This window comes from Megascapheus bottae, chromosome 18, assembly GCF_031878675.1.
Source record: "Megascapheus bottae isolate mThoBot1 chromosome 18, mThoBot2.hap1, whole genome shotgun sequence".
NCBI lineage: Eukaryota > Metazoa > Chordata > Mammalia > Rodentia > Geomyidae > Megascapheus > Megascapheus bottae.
In genome coordinates this window covers 35,359,263-35,372,845 of record NC_143526.1, presented here as the reverse complement: position 1 = coordinate 35,372,845, position 13,583 = coordinate 35,359,263, and the positions used below count along the sequence as shown (strand labels likewise).

Here is a 13,583-nt window from a genome sequence, read left to right as displayed (position 1 = left end):
AAAATCCCTGACCCAGTGGCAGATGCTATCTTTTCTTACCTCCCTGGTGAGTATGTCAACAGCACCCAAGGAGAACCACAATCCCAGCTGTGACTGACAAGCTGGCATAAGCCACATTGCGTTCAATTGCCATTGTGGGTAGAGGAGATGACTTGGGAAGGAAAAGGAGAGCAACAGCAGGTGGGACAGGGAGACAAAAGGGGTCTGCAGAGTCTCAGAAAAGCTGGTCAGTGTTCAACCTTCCAGATGAAGGAGACTCATCTCTCTTTGCTGACCTGTCTCTGAGTAGGTTATGGGACTTGGGATCAACTGGGGCTCTTCTCCCCTCTTCATTACAGTAAGCCACCCTGGAAAACTCAGATCCATACAGTTCAGGCCTGAAGTTCACCAGTCACTAAGACCAACAGGGCTAGAATTTCTCTGCCCCATGGCTGCACCTACATGGCTAGAACTCAGCGACACCAAGACCCCACTCTCACATGAGCACAGCCATATCAAGCACATGTGAGGCTCACCCTCAACAGTCACTGTCATTTTTTTTTTTCCTTCAGGATTTCAACCTAGCCATAGTGCTAGTGTCCAAGAAAATAGGAAATCAACCCCAAGAGAATATCCTGCCTGGGCACAAGTGGTCAAACTTGCCATGAGCCAATCCCTCACCAGTTTGGCCAGTTAACTGCGAGGGCCTGGAGCTCCAGGAGAGCCACTTATTCTTCAGTATCTGTGCCTTGCTGCCTTGCTTGCAGCCACCTCAGAAGCCTTAACACTTGTGTGCCAGCTACTCAGAGAGGACCCTCACCAAGCAGGATGGGATGGAGAGAAGGCCAATTCCATCTAGACACTAGGGTCACCCGACAGCACTTTAAGACTTTTAAGTCTTTTCCTCTTTCTTTCTTTTCTTTGGAGGATGGGGGGGGGGGGGTTTGAACTCAGGGCCTGGGCACTGTCCTTGGGCTTTCTCAGGGCTAGCACTCTAGCAATTGAGCCACAGCACCACTTCCAGTTTTTTCTGTGTAGGTGGTGCTGTGGAATCCAACTCAGGGGCTCTTGCATGCTAGGGAAGCACCCTACCCCTAGACCATGCTACCACTAGACTCCCATCACTATCTTTTCTTAGCCCTGACCTTCATGGTGTACAGCTCATTCCAGATCATAAGCATCTTATGATCAAGGACCAGACAACTCCTTTCCTTGCTGCCTAGCTCCTCTGTGCCAGGTCTGGTCTCAGTAAAGGGGATGCCAGTCTTCTTCAGGAGAGGGCTTTACTCCAGTTACTTTGTATCTCACACTCTGACTAAAGCCAGGGCCTCTGGCCAACACCGGGAAAGGCCAGGGCAGGAAGGAAGCAGCACAGTCTATACACAAAGCTTACACGTGGGCTATAAAAAGGAGCCCCACCCTGCTTCCCCCAGAATGGGCCTGGTTCCTAGGAGGTGGAGTGGGGAGAGCACAAGAATTTGTGCCCAGGAACACAGCCACTGCAGCATGTCAAAGGCTAGCCTAGCACTACCTGAGCAAGTACTTGTCTTAGAAATGGAGCTGTAGCTCAAGTGGTAAAGCATCATCCTTGCCCAAGTGAGAGCACCCTAGCCCTGGGCTCAAGGCCTAGTTCCAGCATGTGTGTGCATGTGCCTTGAAATAAGGGTGCAAAAATATTAAGGATAAATCCAGGAATGCAGGCAGAGTTTTTGTGCCTGTCTCTTGGAACCACCACCTCTCCAAAGAACCAATTCTACTGTTCCCACTGCCACTTCTCCCAACTCAACTGAACTCAGGGACACAACTTTCACTCATGATTCCTTCCTTGTCCTCTGGGGGCCAAGCACAGTGCCTACAGGTTTCTAGCACACTCAGAAAGCGAGTTCTGGGGTGCCCCTGGAGAGAGGCAATAGAAGGCTCTAATTTCAAGGTGATGGTGAGATTCAGCGGACAGCTCACGTAGGAACACGTGCATTACAGTGAAGACCAGGAGATTATACAACGCTGTCTATCTCCAGGACACTAGCCAGGGCAGTATCTTGGTTCACGAGGACACCAGTCTGCTCTGCCTCAGCCGAGTCATGGTGCCCATCCCTTAGTCACAGAAAGCCCTCCCTTCATAACCGCTGTGCTCCAAACCCCTCGCCAGCCTAAACTGTCCAGAGATTCTGCACCACAGGGCTAGACCAAAGCACTGAGACTGCTCTCTGGGGATGGTAGTGCATGTGGCACGAGAGACAAACGAACCTCTGTTGTCAGCCCTGAGGATCAGGGGTCTTCTGTCATCATAGCATGTCCATGCCTATCCTGACAAACAGCACACACTGGCTTGTTTCAAACTTCACAGCACTGCCACACCCTGTGATTATCTGCCTGGCCCCATCTACCCTAACTTTATGTTCATTACCAGACTTCACAATGTTTACCACAGTCAGCAAATGCCAGACTGCAAAGCCGGGGACAAATGGTGTTTCTCTTGTTCAGTGAGCCACCAAGATTTTTTGTTCCTTTTTTATTTTTAAAGAAAAGGGTATAGTTATGATGCTGGAGATCTGTGGACACTGGGAGTAAGTAGAGGCAGGAACAATCACATCCAGCTCAGCCCGAATGACAGCAGCTAGGCCCACAAGACACTTGACGAGCAAAGGAAAGAGCATACAAATGGGAGACTGCCATGGAGAGCTTGGAGAGGCCCTTCTAGGAGGGTTGAGTTTCAGGTCCCATGGATCTCCTGCAGAGCACAGATGGACTTTAACCATTAGCCAGTAGAATCAAGTCCAGAAGGTAAGGCTCTTCTGTCCTCCTTGTTAGCTATTACCTCTACCCCATAGGAGTGTGTGTTTATGGGGAGGTATTTCTGGGAAGGCATAGAATCCTTCTTTCTTTTTTTTTCTCACCAGTCCTGGGGCTTGAACTCAGAGACTGGGCAGTGTTCTTTGACAGTTTTTGCTCAAGGCTAGTGATCTGCCACTTGAGCCACAGTGCCACTTTCAGCTTTTTTCTGTGTGTATAGTTCTGGGGAGTTGAACCCAGGGCTTCATGCTAGGCAAGCACACTACCACTAGTCCTGCCCCTCACCCTTTTCTTTTTTTGCCAGTCCTGGGCTTGAGCTCAGGGCCTGAGCACTGTCCTTGGACTTTCTCAAGGCTAGAGCTCTACCACTTGAGCCTCAGCACCACTTCTGGCTTTTTCTATTTATGTGATACCAAGGAATCAAACTTGGGTCTTTGTGCATGCTAGGCAAGCACTCTACCACTAGGCCAAACTCCTGGCCTTTTTTTTTTTTTTTTTCAGTCAGTCGTGGGGCTTGAACTCTGGGTCTGGGCACTGTCCCTGAGCTCCTCAGCTCAAGAATAGTGTTCTACCACTTGAGTCACAGCACTACTTCTGGTTTTCTGGTGTTTAATTGGAGATAAGAGTCTCCCAGACTTTTGTGCCAGGGCTGGCTTTGAACTTCAATCCTCAGATCTCAGCCTTTTGAGTAGCTAGGATTACAGGTGTGAGGCACTAGTACCAGCAAGCCCAAGCACCTTAATGAGGATGGCTTGATCAGATGAGAGCGGGAAAGGCTCTGAAACAGAGGTGGTGACTCTAGCTTGTCCCCAGATGGAAGCCATTGCTGGACAAGTACATGTGGCTGGAGAGCAGCACAGGGATCAGATACTGTCCACATTAACAAAACTTATGGTTCCCCCAAACAGTCCATCTTATTGTCACTTCCCCCAGAGTGGAAGAATAAACAGAACTCTGAGCAGGAACCAGAAATCTAGGCTCTGCCATGAACTTGCTATGTGACCCCACCCCTGGGACCTTGGTTTTTCCTCTCTGAGAGAGGGATAATAATTACTACCTTCCCAGGATTTGTGGAGCTATTGAAAAGCTCAAACAATGCAATGGATGAGAAAATGCCCCATGAACTCCCAGTGCACTACTGAAATTCCACATTTTTATTTTTTTGATGCCCCAATTGTGTGTAGACACAGGAAGAGAACAGAGAAAACAAGTAGGAAACAGACTCCTAGACTATTTGTTGGAGCAGCCACGTGTGACCTTGCTTGGCAGAGGAAAGAAGCAGAGTCTGCAGTTTACTTCCGGGAGAGTAAAGCAAAGGAATGCCTGAGGGTCACCTGAGCACCGGACACTAGCTAGGCACTTCACACTAAATCTCTCCTTCACCATCACAATCTCACTTGATTAGCATTCACACAAAGCTCTTGGAGGGAGGAGTGGTTACCACAGACAGCAGGACTTTGTAGTCAACACGGGCCACTCCCTGCCCTCTGGGAGTCCTGCCATTTATTACCTGTTTGCAGATTCCCTCGGGGCAGCGGCAGCCGAACATCCCCTCTACTGAAACACTCTACAATGAGTACCAGAATACTCTCTCTATCCCACACCCAGTCCTCTAGGGCTGTCCACCTCAGGTGGGCTTCACTTCTCCCTTCTGACTGAGGGAGAAGAGATGCTGGGAGTTAGGGGAGATGCATGCAAGCACAGGTGGCCTGGGCAGAGCACTTTCTGAAGGACAGAGTCTCCCCATGGCATGCTCGTATGTACACAACTGGTTCAGAAGTAGGCCAGTATGTTTTTGTCCACAGGAAGGGTGATCACCCAAGCAACTACTTCCAGCCTGCTCTGCCCCTCTGCAAATGCCCACATGGGAAAGAGCCCTAACTACAGAGCTTCTAAGACCTCGAGGGAGGATGTGTGGTCTTTTGCTTTGAAACAAAAGGTGCGGTAGGCACCATGAACACAACAGATAGGTCCCCTGTCTGTCCCTCAAGGCCCATGTGGGTGGGGACTCAATTCTATTTCCATGATGTCAATTCCACATATCATTCACATACACCCACCACACTTGAGGCCAGGCACTCTATACATGAGGATTCTCATCAGATCCTCACAAAGGCCTGGCAAGAAATGCTATGTGCCGCTATCTCCCTTTAAACATGGGCAGCTGAGGTCAAGTACATGCTCAAGGTCACAGAGCAAGGAAGCAGAACAACAGGACTTTAACCCTCATTTGTATTCAGAGCTCACAGCCCCAAAGGTGAATTACTAAATTCCAGGGTCTCACCTCTGGAGGCTTAGCTTCTTCCTTCCCGTGTGCCACCAGTGTCCTGGCTCTGTCTCCGTGAGGCAGCCTTGCTTGGGCCTTCATCAGTTCTCCCTTGCACACCTCAAGCATTCCTTGTATTTCCTCCCCAACAAAGAGACGAGTCCAAAGTCTCTAACTACAGTGCCGCTGACAGGTGATTACTTAGCATCCTAAGCACCACACAGAGCCCGGCACACAGGCGGCCCTCCCCCTCCTCCCGAGGTTGGCCCCGGTCAGCCCACCTTTATCCTGGCATGCCAGTGGTGTTCCCAACCCGTGCACAGAATGATTCCCAGATCCTATACCACCGAATCACTCAGCGTCACACCCCGACTCTCTACATTCAGAGCCCTTGGCTCTGGGTACCCAATACTCGGGTTATAATCTCACACTTCCAAGGCTCTCACCTAAGAGTTCCTCAATGCCACAGACCATCAGTGTCAAAGACAGTGTCTTATTCATCCTTAGAATCCTAGGTGCCTAGCGCTGGGCAAATAAGAGGTGTGAGATGTTTACTGAACAACTAATGCCTCTATTCTGAGGGGCCACCTGATGAAAGCTCGTGGTCAGTGTCTCTAAACTCCAAGCACTCTTCCAAATACACAGAGAAGGCAGGGTCCTGGCAGTCCTTGGATTTTTCTCAAGGCTAGAGCTCTACCACTTGAGCCTCAGCACCACGTCTGGCTTTTTCTAAGTATGTGGTACCAAGGAATCGAACCGGGGTCTTCGTGCATGCTCGGCAAGCACTCTACCACCAAACTTCCAGCCCCATTTTTTTTTTTTTTTTTTTTTTTTGTGGGTAATGGGGCTTGAACTCTGCCTGGGCACTGTCCCTGAGCATTTCAGCTCAAGGCTACCACCCTACCCCTGGGCCTAGGTGTTGTCCCTGAGCTTTAACAGTTCAAGGCTACTAGCCCACCATTGAGCTAAGCTCCACTTCCCATTTTCTAGAGGTTAACTGGAGACAAGAGTCTCAGGTCCTTTTGTGCCTGGGCTGGCTTTGAACCTGGATCCTCAGATCTCAGCCTCCTAAGTAGCTAGGATTACAGATGTGAGCCTCCGCACACGGCTAAGTCTTAAGATTCTTAGCACTGAGCATACTCAACTTTGCTAGCCATTTATGAAGCATGCTTTTTTTTTCCCCTAGGTTCACAGGAAACAGTATCAGTTAGATGGGGGGCCTGGAAACACACACACTAGGGCAAGCCTGATGTGCTAAGGAAACACTGAGAGATCTGACTTCCCCTGGAAAAATCACAGTCAGACAGGAAACACACAGGCGGGGATGGGTAGCTCTGAAGATAGACACATGCTCTTGCCATCTCCCACTGCAAGTATCCAACCCATCCATGTGAACCTCTGAAGATACCTGCCTGGTACCACTGGCCTACTCTTAAGATCAAGCTTTTCAGCATTCTCCTTCTTCCAGCCATAAGGTCCCCACAGACACAGGGGTTATGCCCTAGCCATCTAGCCCCAATACTATTTCCTCCCTGAGACCAGTAATCATCAATAGCAGTCAGCTGTTTTGTTTTGCCACTGTCCTCTCCCTCAAAGGTACCACACTTAAGTGCTATTGTCTAAATTTCCCTGAAGTTAAGAAGCAGTTTCCATTTACCACCTGAGAAAGCCAGGTATCTAGATGAGTTTTGTTTTTTTGTCAGTCATCGGGCTTGAACTCAGGGCCTGGCCACTGTCCCTAAGCTTTTCCATTCCAGGCTAGTGCTCTACCACTTTGAGCCACAGCTCTACTTCCAGTTTTTTTTGGCTGTTAATTGGAGTTTCATGGAATTTCCTGCCCAGGCAGACTTTGAACTTGGATCCTCAGATCTCATTCTCCTAAGTAGCTAGGATTACAGGTATGAGCCTAACACCTGGCTAGAAGAATATTACTAGCTCCATCAGCCAAAGCTGGAAGCTGAAGGCCCCCACAAAGTCCCTCAAAGATGCTCAACCGGAATTCCTAAAGCACTTCCAGTTTCCATCTGGTCTTGGTGCTAACAGCAACCCTTGACTGGACAATCTCACTTCACACTGGTCTAATTGACTCACCAGAAAGTATAAAGGCAAGAGACAGCCTGAGTCTGTCAGGAATACAGAAGCTTTACCTAGATAGTGGTCTAAGCACAAAAAGTTTTCTTACCAGAGGCAACATAGACTACAGCTAGCATAGTCAGCGAGCACAACCTGAGGGCAGTGAGCTGGGGCAGGGAAGACTACCAATGTGACCTTGCTGGAGGCTGGGCCCAGTTGAGGAGATGGGGCACTGGCTCTGATTGCTCGCCATATTTCATTTCCTCAATTATGAAATAGGTGGTACTCCCTGCCACCCAGCAGAGCCCTTGGGAGAATTAGCCAAGAAACAAGGTGTAAAGTCACTTTAGTTCTCAGCAGGAAGTCTATAATCACTTCTTTTTTTTAAATTTGTGATTAATTTAAGTTTATTGGCCTCAAATATACATCAGTAAAAATTTCAATGTTAGTTTAACTTGTCTGTTTTAGATGAGAACACTGAACCAAAACAAAAGAAAAACTGGAGGCTACGTAGCATGATTTACCTCATTTTCCTGGATGTACAGGTTAAAAGAAAGGTTTGTGACTTTTTAATCCAAGAACAAAAGCCTCTAAATTTTATTTAGAAATTAATTAATTGGCATAAGCCTAAAAAACAAGGATTCATGAAATAAAGGCACACTGTGGATAGCCACATAGAAGTGAGAAGTTTTGATTTTCTCTGGGTTGGCTGAGCTTCTGCAGGAAGGATTCTCTCTGCTTTCTACCGATAAAAATCCTAGAGTTCAGGCCGGGAGTTTGGCCTAGTGGTTAAAGTGCTTGCCTAGCATGCATGAAGACCCAGGTTCGATTCCTCGGTACCACATACGTAGAAAAAAGCCGGAAGTGGTGCTGAGGCTCAAGTGGTAGAGCTCTAGCCTTGAGAAAGTCCAAGGACAGTGCTCAGGCCCTGAGCTCAAGGCCAGGACTGGCAAAAAAAAAAAAAAAAAAAAAAAAAAATCCTAGAGTTCAGATATACAGATAAATCGTTTAAAAGCAATACTTTTCTCTGTATTTGAAAGGCTTTTGAAGCATTATATAAGTCTCTGAGATACCTATTACTCACATTTTAAGAAATAAGTTTATGCTTTAATAAGGCACTCATGACATAAGATTTGAAACAATTATATTCTACTTTAGGACAGCTCCTTGCTGCTGGTTTGGGAACTGAGCTCAGTGGACCTCTTTCTACTAGGGAGGGTGTCAGGCCAACGGCCCCACTCATGGCTGGTAGTGAAGTGAGAACCAGTATTTCTTTTCTTCTAAAACTACTTCATCTGAACACAGACTGGTGACATACATGATCTTCGGTCCCCCAGAAGAAACAGAGGAATAAGAACGGGAGAAAAATGAGAGCCCCACTTGGCAATGACACACCAGCAACTATGGAGAATCCGACATTTTCCTTGTACATAGGTGGATACACTTCTGAATGAGGATTTCAATGTTACTGCTAAGTAAAGGACATAGAGCTTACAGTGCAGTGCTAGAAAGGGAATAGCTAGGTGTGCTCACTCTCGCTCTCTCTCTCTCTCTCTCTCTCTCTCTTTCTCTCTCTCTCTCCCTCTCTCTCTCTCTCTCTCTGCCCCCCATGATGGAGGAAGACAAGGAAGTAGAGGGCGACTATGCCGGCAGCGATTGACGTGGAGGAGGAGAGGGCGACTCATCCTATCTGGGGGAAGGAGTTACAAGTGAGGTATGGGAAGCCCAGCAGATCGGGGCACCCTGGTTCTTATTCACTCAGTCTGAAACAGAAAAAGCCAAACACAAGCCTGACTTCTGTCATACTTCATACAACCAAACAACACTAAAGCACTTTTCTGACCCCCTTTTTCTCTTTAATTTTTTCTTTTTGGTAAGTCATGGGCTTGAATTCAGGGCTTAAGGACTGTCCCTGAGCTTTTTTTGCTCAATACTAGAATTCTACTACTTGGAGCCACAGGGCCACTTTCTGGTTTTCTGGTGGTTAACTGGAGGTAAGAGTCTCCGGCAGCCCTTCCTGCCTGGGCTGGCTTCAACCTCGATCCTCAGATCTCAGCTTCCTCAGTAGCTATGATTATAGGTGTGAACCTTGGGCGCTTGGCTTCACCCTTCTTTGAGTCAAACTCCTGGTCTAACACCCAGCAGGTGCCACCCCACAGTGACAATGGTGAAGTGAGGGTAAGGACAGAATCAAGTCTCATACGAGTCCTACGCACTGGCACTGAATGACACGATCTCCTTCAGGTCTGTGGACAGCCTGAGGGGAGCAGGGCATTTCTTTTTGGCTGAGCCTCAGGAACTGCATGGCACCTTAACAGAGTCAGCAAGACAAAGCCAAACACCTGAGGCACTTGGGCAAGAGGCCAGATGGCAGGGGACTAGACTGGCAATCTAATCTTCCTCTAGTCTGCAGGAGGCTTTAGAGACCGGAACCCTCAATGGCATCATCCATGAATGGGCAGAAGTGGGACAGTGCTTAGTGCAAGGCTCCAGCTGTAAGGTCTGAACTCCACATGCTCTTTCCCCAGTGTTTCAATCTGGATCCCCCAAATCAAAGAACCTGGACCCCTCTACCTCCTCTGCCTGTCCTCCAAGTCTCTCAAGTCTTGGCTAGTCAGTGAGAAGCTGCACCTCTGATCTACAGTTGTGGGAGGGGGAGGGGACTGCAGAAATGAAGTTCTGTGTATTCCTGTCTCTACCCCCAAAGAACTGAGTGAAACACAGAGGACTGGCTGGTCCCCCTCCCTACACTCTTTCCTTCTGTTCAGGCCCCAACACACACACATATTCTTTTTAAAGGAAAATCTAGGAGTCTACTGTATGAAACTCCCAACACTGCATATACAGAAACACTGTTTTACATGATGGGTGGTGAACAGTGGGTAGTTGGGTTGAGACAAAACAAAACCATTTCCTCTCTTTTTTCTGAGTAGTAAGCTAAATGAAATGTCAACTGAGTCTCTCTTCCTCCTTTCGTCCTTATCCTGTCTTAACAATCACACTAGATCTCCCTCAACATCCCCAATCTAGGGTCTAGGAAAATGAGCACAATCCATTATGATGATGATGGTAATGACAATAGCTGTTTATTAATTAAATATCTGTAATGTTTGGGGCACTGCAATATGTCAGCTCACATCTATCAAATATTATAGTGTGAAGCACTAAGGCTTTACATCAACTATCTCATGTAATCTCCAGATTAACCATACATGGTGAAAATACCATTTACTCCTATTTTATAGATGAGGAAAATCAAGTCTCAAGAACTGGGAAGTGGCAGGCTGGGTATATGGCTTAGTGATGCAGTGCTGGCCTAGAGTGCATGAAGCCCTGGGTCTGATTCCAAAGTATCACATAAACAGAAAAAGCCAGAAATGGCTTGAGTGACAGAATGCTAGCCTTGAGCAAAAGAAGCTCAGTTGAACCTGAATTCAAGCCCCAGGACTGGCAAAAAAAAGAAAAAAAAGAAGTGGGTCAATGATGCACCACTTACATACAAGACTAGACTGCAGCTCTTGCCCAGGGGATAGGGGATATCTGTGTGGGAGCCTCTGGCTACCAACACCACCTGGGGCACTGGGCACTGGGGTTGCTACAAATCCCTTGTCTAGAAGCTATTGTCTGGATGATATTCCCAGGACGATCTCAGCTCTTCACAGCATGTGTCTTTCTTCTATGGTAGAATTTATATCCTCCCAACAGTAGATAGGGTATATGGCGTCAGTGCAACTGCTATATTCAGCAGTTGTATCAGATCTAAGTCAGATCTGAAGTTTGCAGTTGAACACCGCTGCCTCACCACAGGATCTTTCTTCCTCCCCACCTCCACTCCCATCTCCACCCACATAGAGTATACCCAGCAAGAGCTGTAGGATCTTCTCTTGGGCTTTCATTTCCTGGTTTCCCCCTCTGACCCTCCAACCCCAACATTACCACCCAACTGGTAGAACTTGGGTTTCTCCAATACCAGTCTCTGGGGGTTCTTCCAGGCAGCAACCCATAGTTTGAGGCTGCAGACACATCAACTCTTCAGCTAGGGGATTGAAGGGCAGAGCAGAGCTGAGTGTTCATCTGACCACAGTACAGACACGTGCTAAGTAGACTGCCACTACAAAAGATCTGGGGAGTCTCAAAATTCCCCAACTCCTTCCTCCCACCGCGGACCTGTGCTAAAGCTGCCAAGCTCAGGCCGGAAATCAAGAGGAGAAATGCTAGGCTCCCTGCAGCCAGCCACCGGACACAGGACACAAAGGCTAGACCCCAAACTGGATACACACTTCCAAGAGGAATGCCTGGCTCCAAGGCACTGGGGCTGGTCTTCCTGAGACCAAGCCCCAAGGTTAGCAGCTTGCAGGGCCAAGGAGACCTGGTTCCTTTACCAAGAGCCCTAGTTCGGGCTTTGGGTGTCTGCCTACCCACGCAGGCCTCCAAAACTCAGCTATGGGACAAAAGCAGCATCCAGTGGAAAGGAGCTACTGCTTTCTCTGAGGCTTCCAACCTAAACAGGGCCATTTTTCCTCTCTCTGCCCAAGAGAGCGATGACTAGGCCGGACTCTGCTTCAAATCCAGCCCAGCTCCAACATCTGCTCGAGTTCTACGTATGCAACCGAACGGTCCCTTTGCACATAAAGCTCAGCGTGGAGGCCCTCGGAGTTTAGAGACTGAGCTTTCCGGAGAAAGAGCGGTGGACAGGCAAAGCCCGGACGGCTCCGGGTTCTCCAGCTGGGTGAGGGTCACCATCCCAGATTCCTCTGGACACCACCTCCCGAACGTTAGGGAGCCGAAGCCCGCCCCGCCCCATCAGTCCTTGAGCGAGAAGTCTTAGGCCTCCGGGCAGAGAAACACCCCCACCCCGCCGGGAGAAGGGGGTGTCCTGTCAGGTGATCGAGGACCCGGATGCCCCCCGCCCCGATGACCACCCGAGACGACACGGGGGCGGGGCCCGAGCGGGCGGGGGAGGGTTTGAAAGTTTGCCCCGGCGTCCGGGCCCGGGGTGCCGCCGGGGCTCGGGCCGGGCCCGGGGAGGAGGCGCACTTACTGGCCCCCTCGATCTTGTCGGCGCCACGGCTCCACGTGATCTGGCGCGTCTCCAGCTTGACCTGGAAGGTCTTCCGCTCGGGCCGCTGCGACTTCTTGGAGTAGAACAAAGTCATGACGGTGCCCACCTCGAGGTTGCGGCAGAGGTGCAGCACCTCGGCGTCCGAGGGCGTGCCGGGCCCGCAGCCGTTGGCGCAGGGAGACGGGGCGCCCGCCATGGCTCAGGCGCGGGGGTGGGCGGCGGCGCAGGCCCGGCGGGCCCGGAGACGGGCGGCGGCAGCGGTAGTGGTGGCGGCGGCGGCGGCGGCGGCGGCGGCGGCTGGGGCGGCCGGCTAGTGGGACCCGGCGGCGGCTCCTGCAGGCGGGCACGGGGCGGGGTCTGAGCGCGGGGGCGGGGCGCCCACAGGCTCCGCCCCTCCGCGAGCCGGGAACAAAGGCGCCCGCGGGGAGGACCCCCGCCCGCCGCGCGTGCGCCCCGCGACCCCCGGGCAGGCCGCAGGCGGGGGCGCGCGTGCGATGGCGGCGAGGACGCGCGCGGCTCACGGTCAGCCCCTCTTCCCCGGGCCACGGTCCCGCAGCGCTTCCCCGTGCGGCCCCCGACGAGGCGTGGGGCACAGCCAGTCCGTCACGCACGCAACCCCGCCCACAGGCTGCGGCCCGCGTCCGACCGCCAGTCAGGCGCGCGCACCGGCGCCCGCCCACCCCACCGTCCCGCACAGGCCCCGCTGCAACCCGGCCGTCTCGGCCCGGATGCAGATGAGAGGGTGCGGGTGCGGTGCGTCCCGGGGACTGTCCCGCTGAAGCCAGTTACCTGGGCGGGCTGTCTGGCGGAGGGAGCCGGGCGGCGGCGGCGGTGGCGGCGGCGGCGGCGGCGGCGGCGGCGGCGGCGGGGGCGGACCCACGAGCGCCCTCCGGGAGGAGAGGGGCGGAGCCTCCCTCGGATTGGTCGATGTGCCTTGATGGACAACCGGCTCGTCCCGCCCCCTGCAGGCGGCTTTTGCGTTGGCTGGACCCCCCTGGGTCGGTCCAGCCTCTGAGGCCAGTGTGGCTGACTAGCATTCCCCGCATTCGGAAAGCCCCCACCCCTCGGATGTGACAAGTCCTCCGCCCTGTCCTCCGTGACGCCTCTCGTCTGGGAGGGCTGCCCACCCGAAGCTCTGCCTGCTGCGGGATTCGGGCCTTTCTTTGCACCCTTCCCGCAGATCCCCCTCTCGGCTCTGAGTTCTAGGTCTTGTTTCCCATCTCGCTCTGTTGCTTCGGAAGCTTCCCTTCTTCTGAGCTCGAATGCTGGGCTAGGTCCGCAAGGCCATCTGGCCTTTCCTATAACTTGGTCCTCCATGCAAACAGGTGGCTCCTAGACCGCCGCTCTGCCCGCTGCACACATCCCCATTGAACACCGGCCCTCCTCAGATGACTCCTTCCACATTCTCAG

General features: G+C 51.4%; 1 protein-coding gene across 1 annotated transcript in view; it reads right to left on the bottom strand.

Moving 5' to 3' along the window:
* Plcg1 (phospholipase C gamma 1) overlaps positions 1-12,384 on the bottom strand; it is a 34,384-nt gene extending 22,000 nt beyond the window's left edge. The window contains exon 1 of the mRNA XM_090352370.1: positions 12,153-12,384. Coding sequence (XP_090208496.1) covers positions 12,153-12,369 — 217 coding nt within the window. The 5' untranslated portion in view covers positions 12,370-12,384. The remainder of the gene's footprint in view (positions 1-12,152) is intronic.
* Between the last annotated feature and the right edge of the window lie 1,199 nt (positions 12,385-13,583).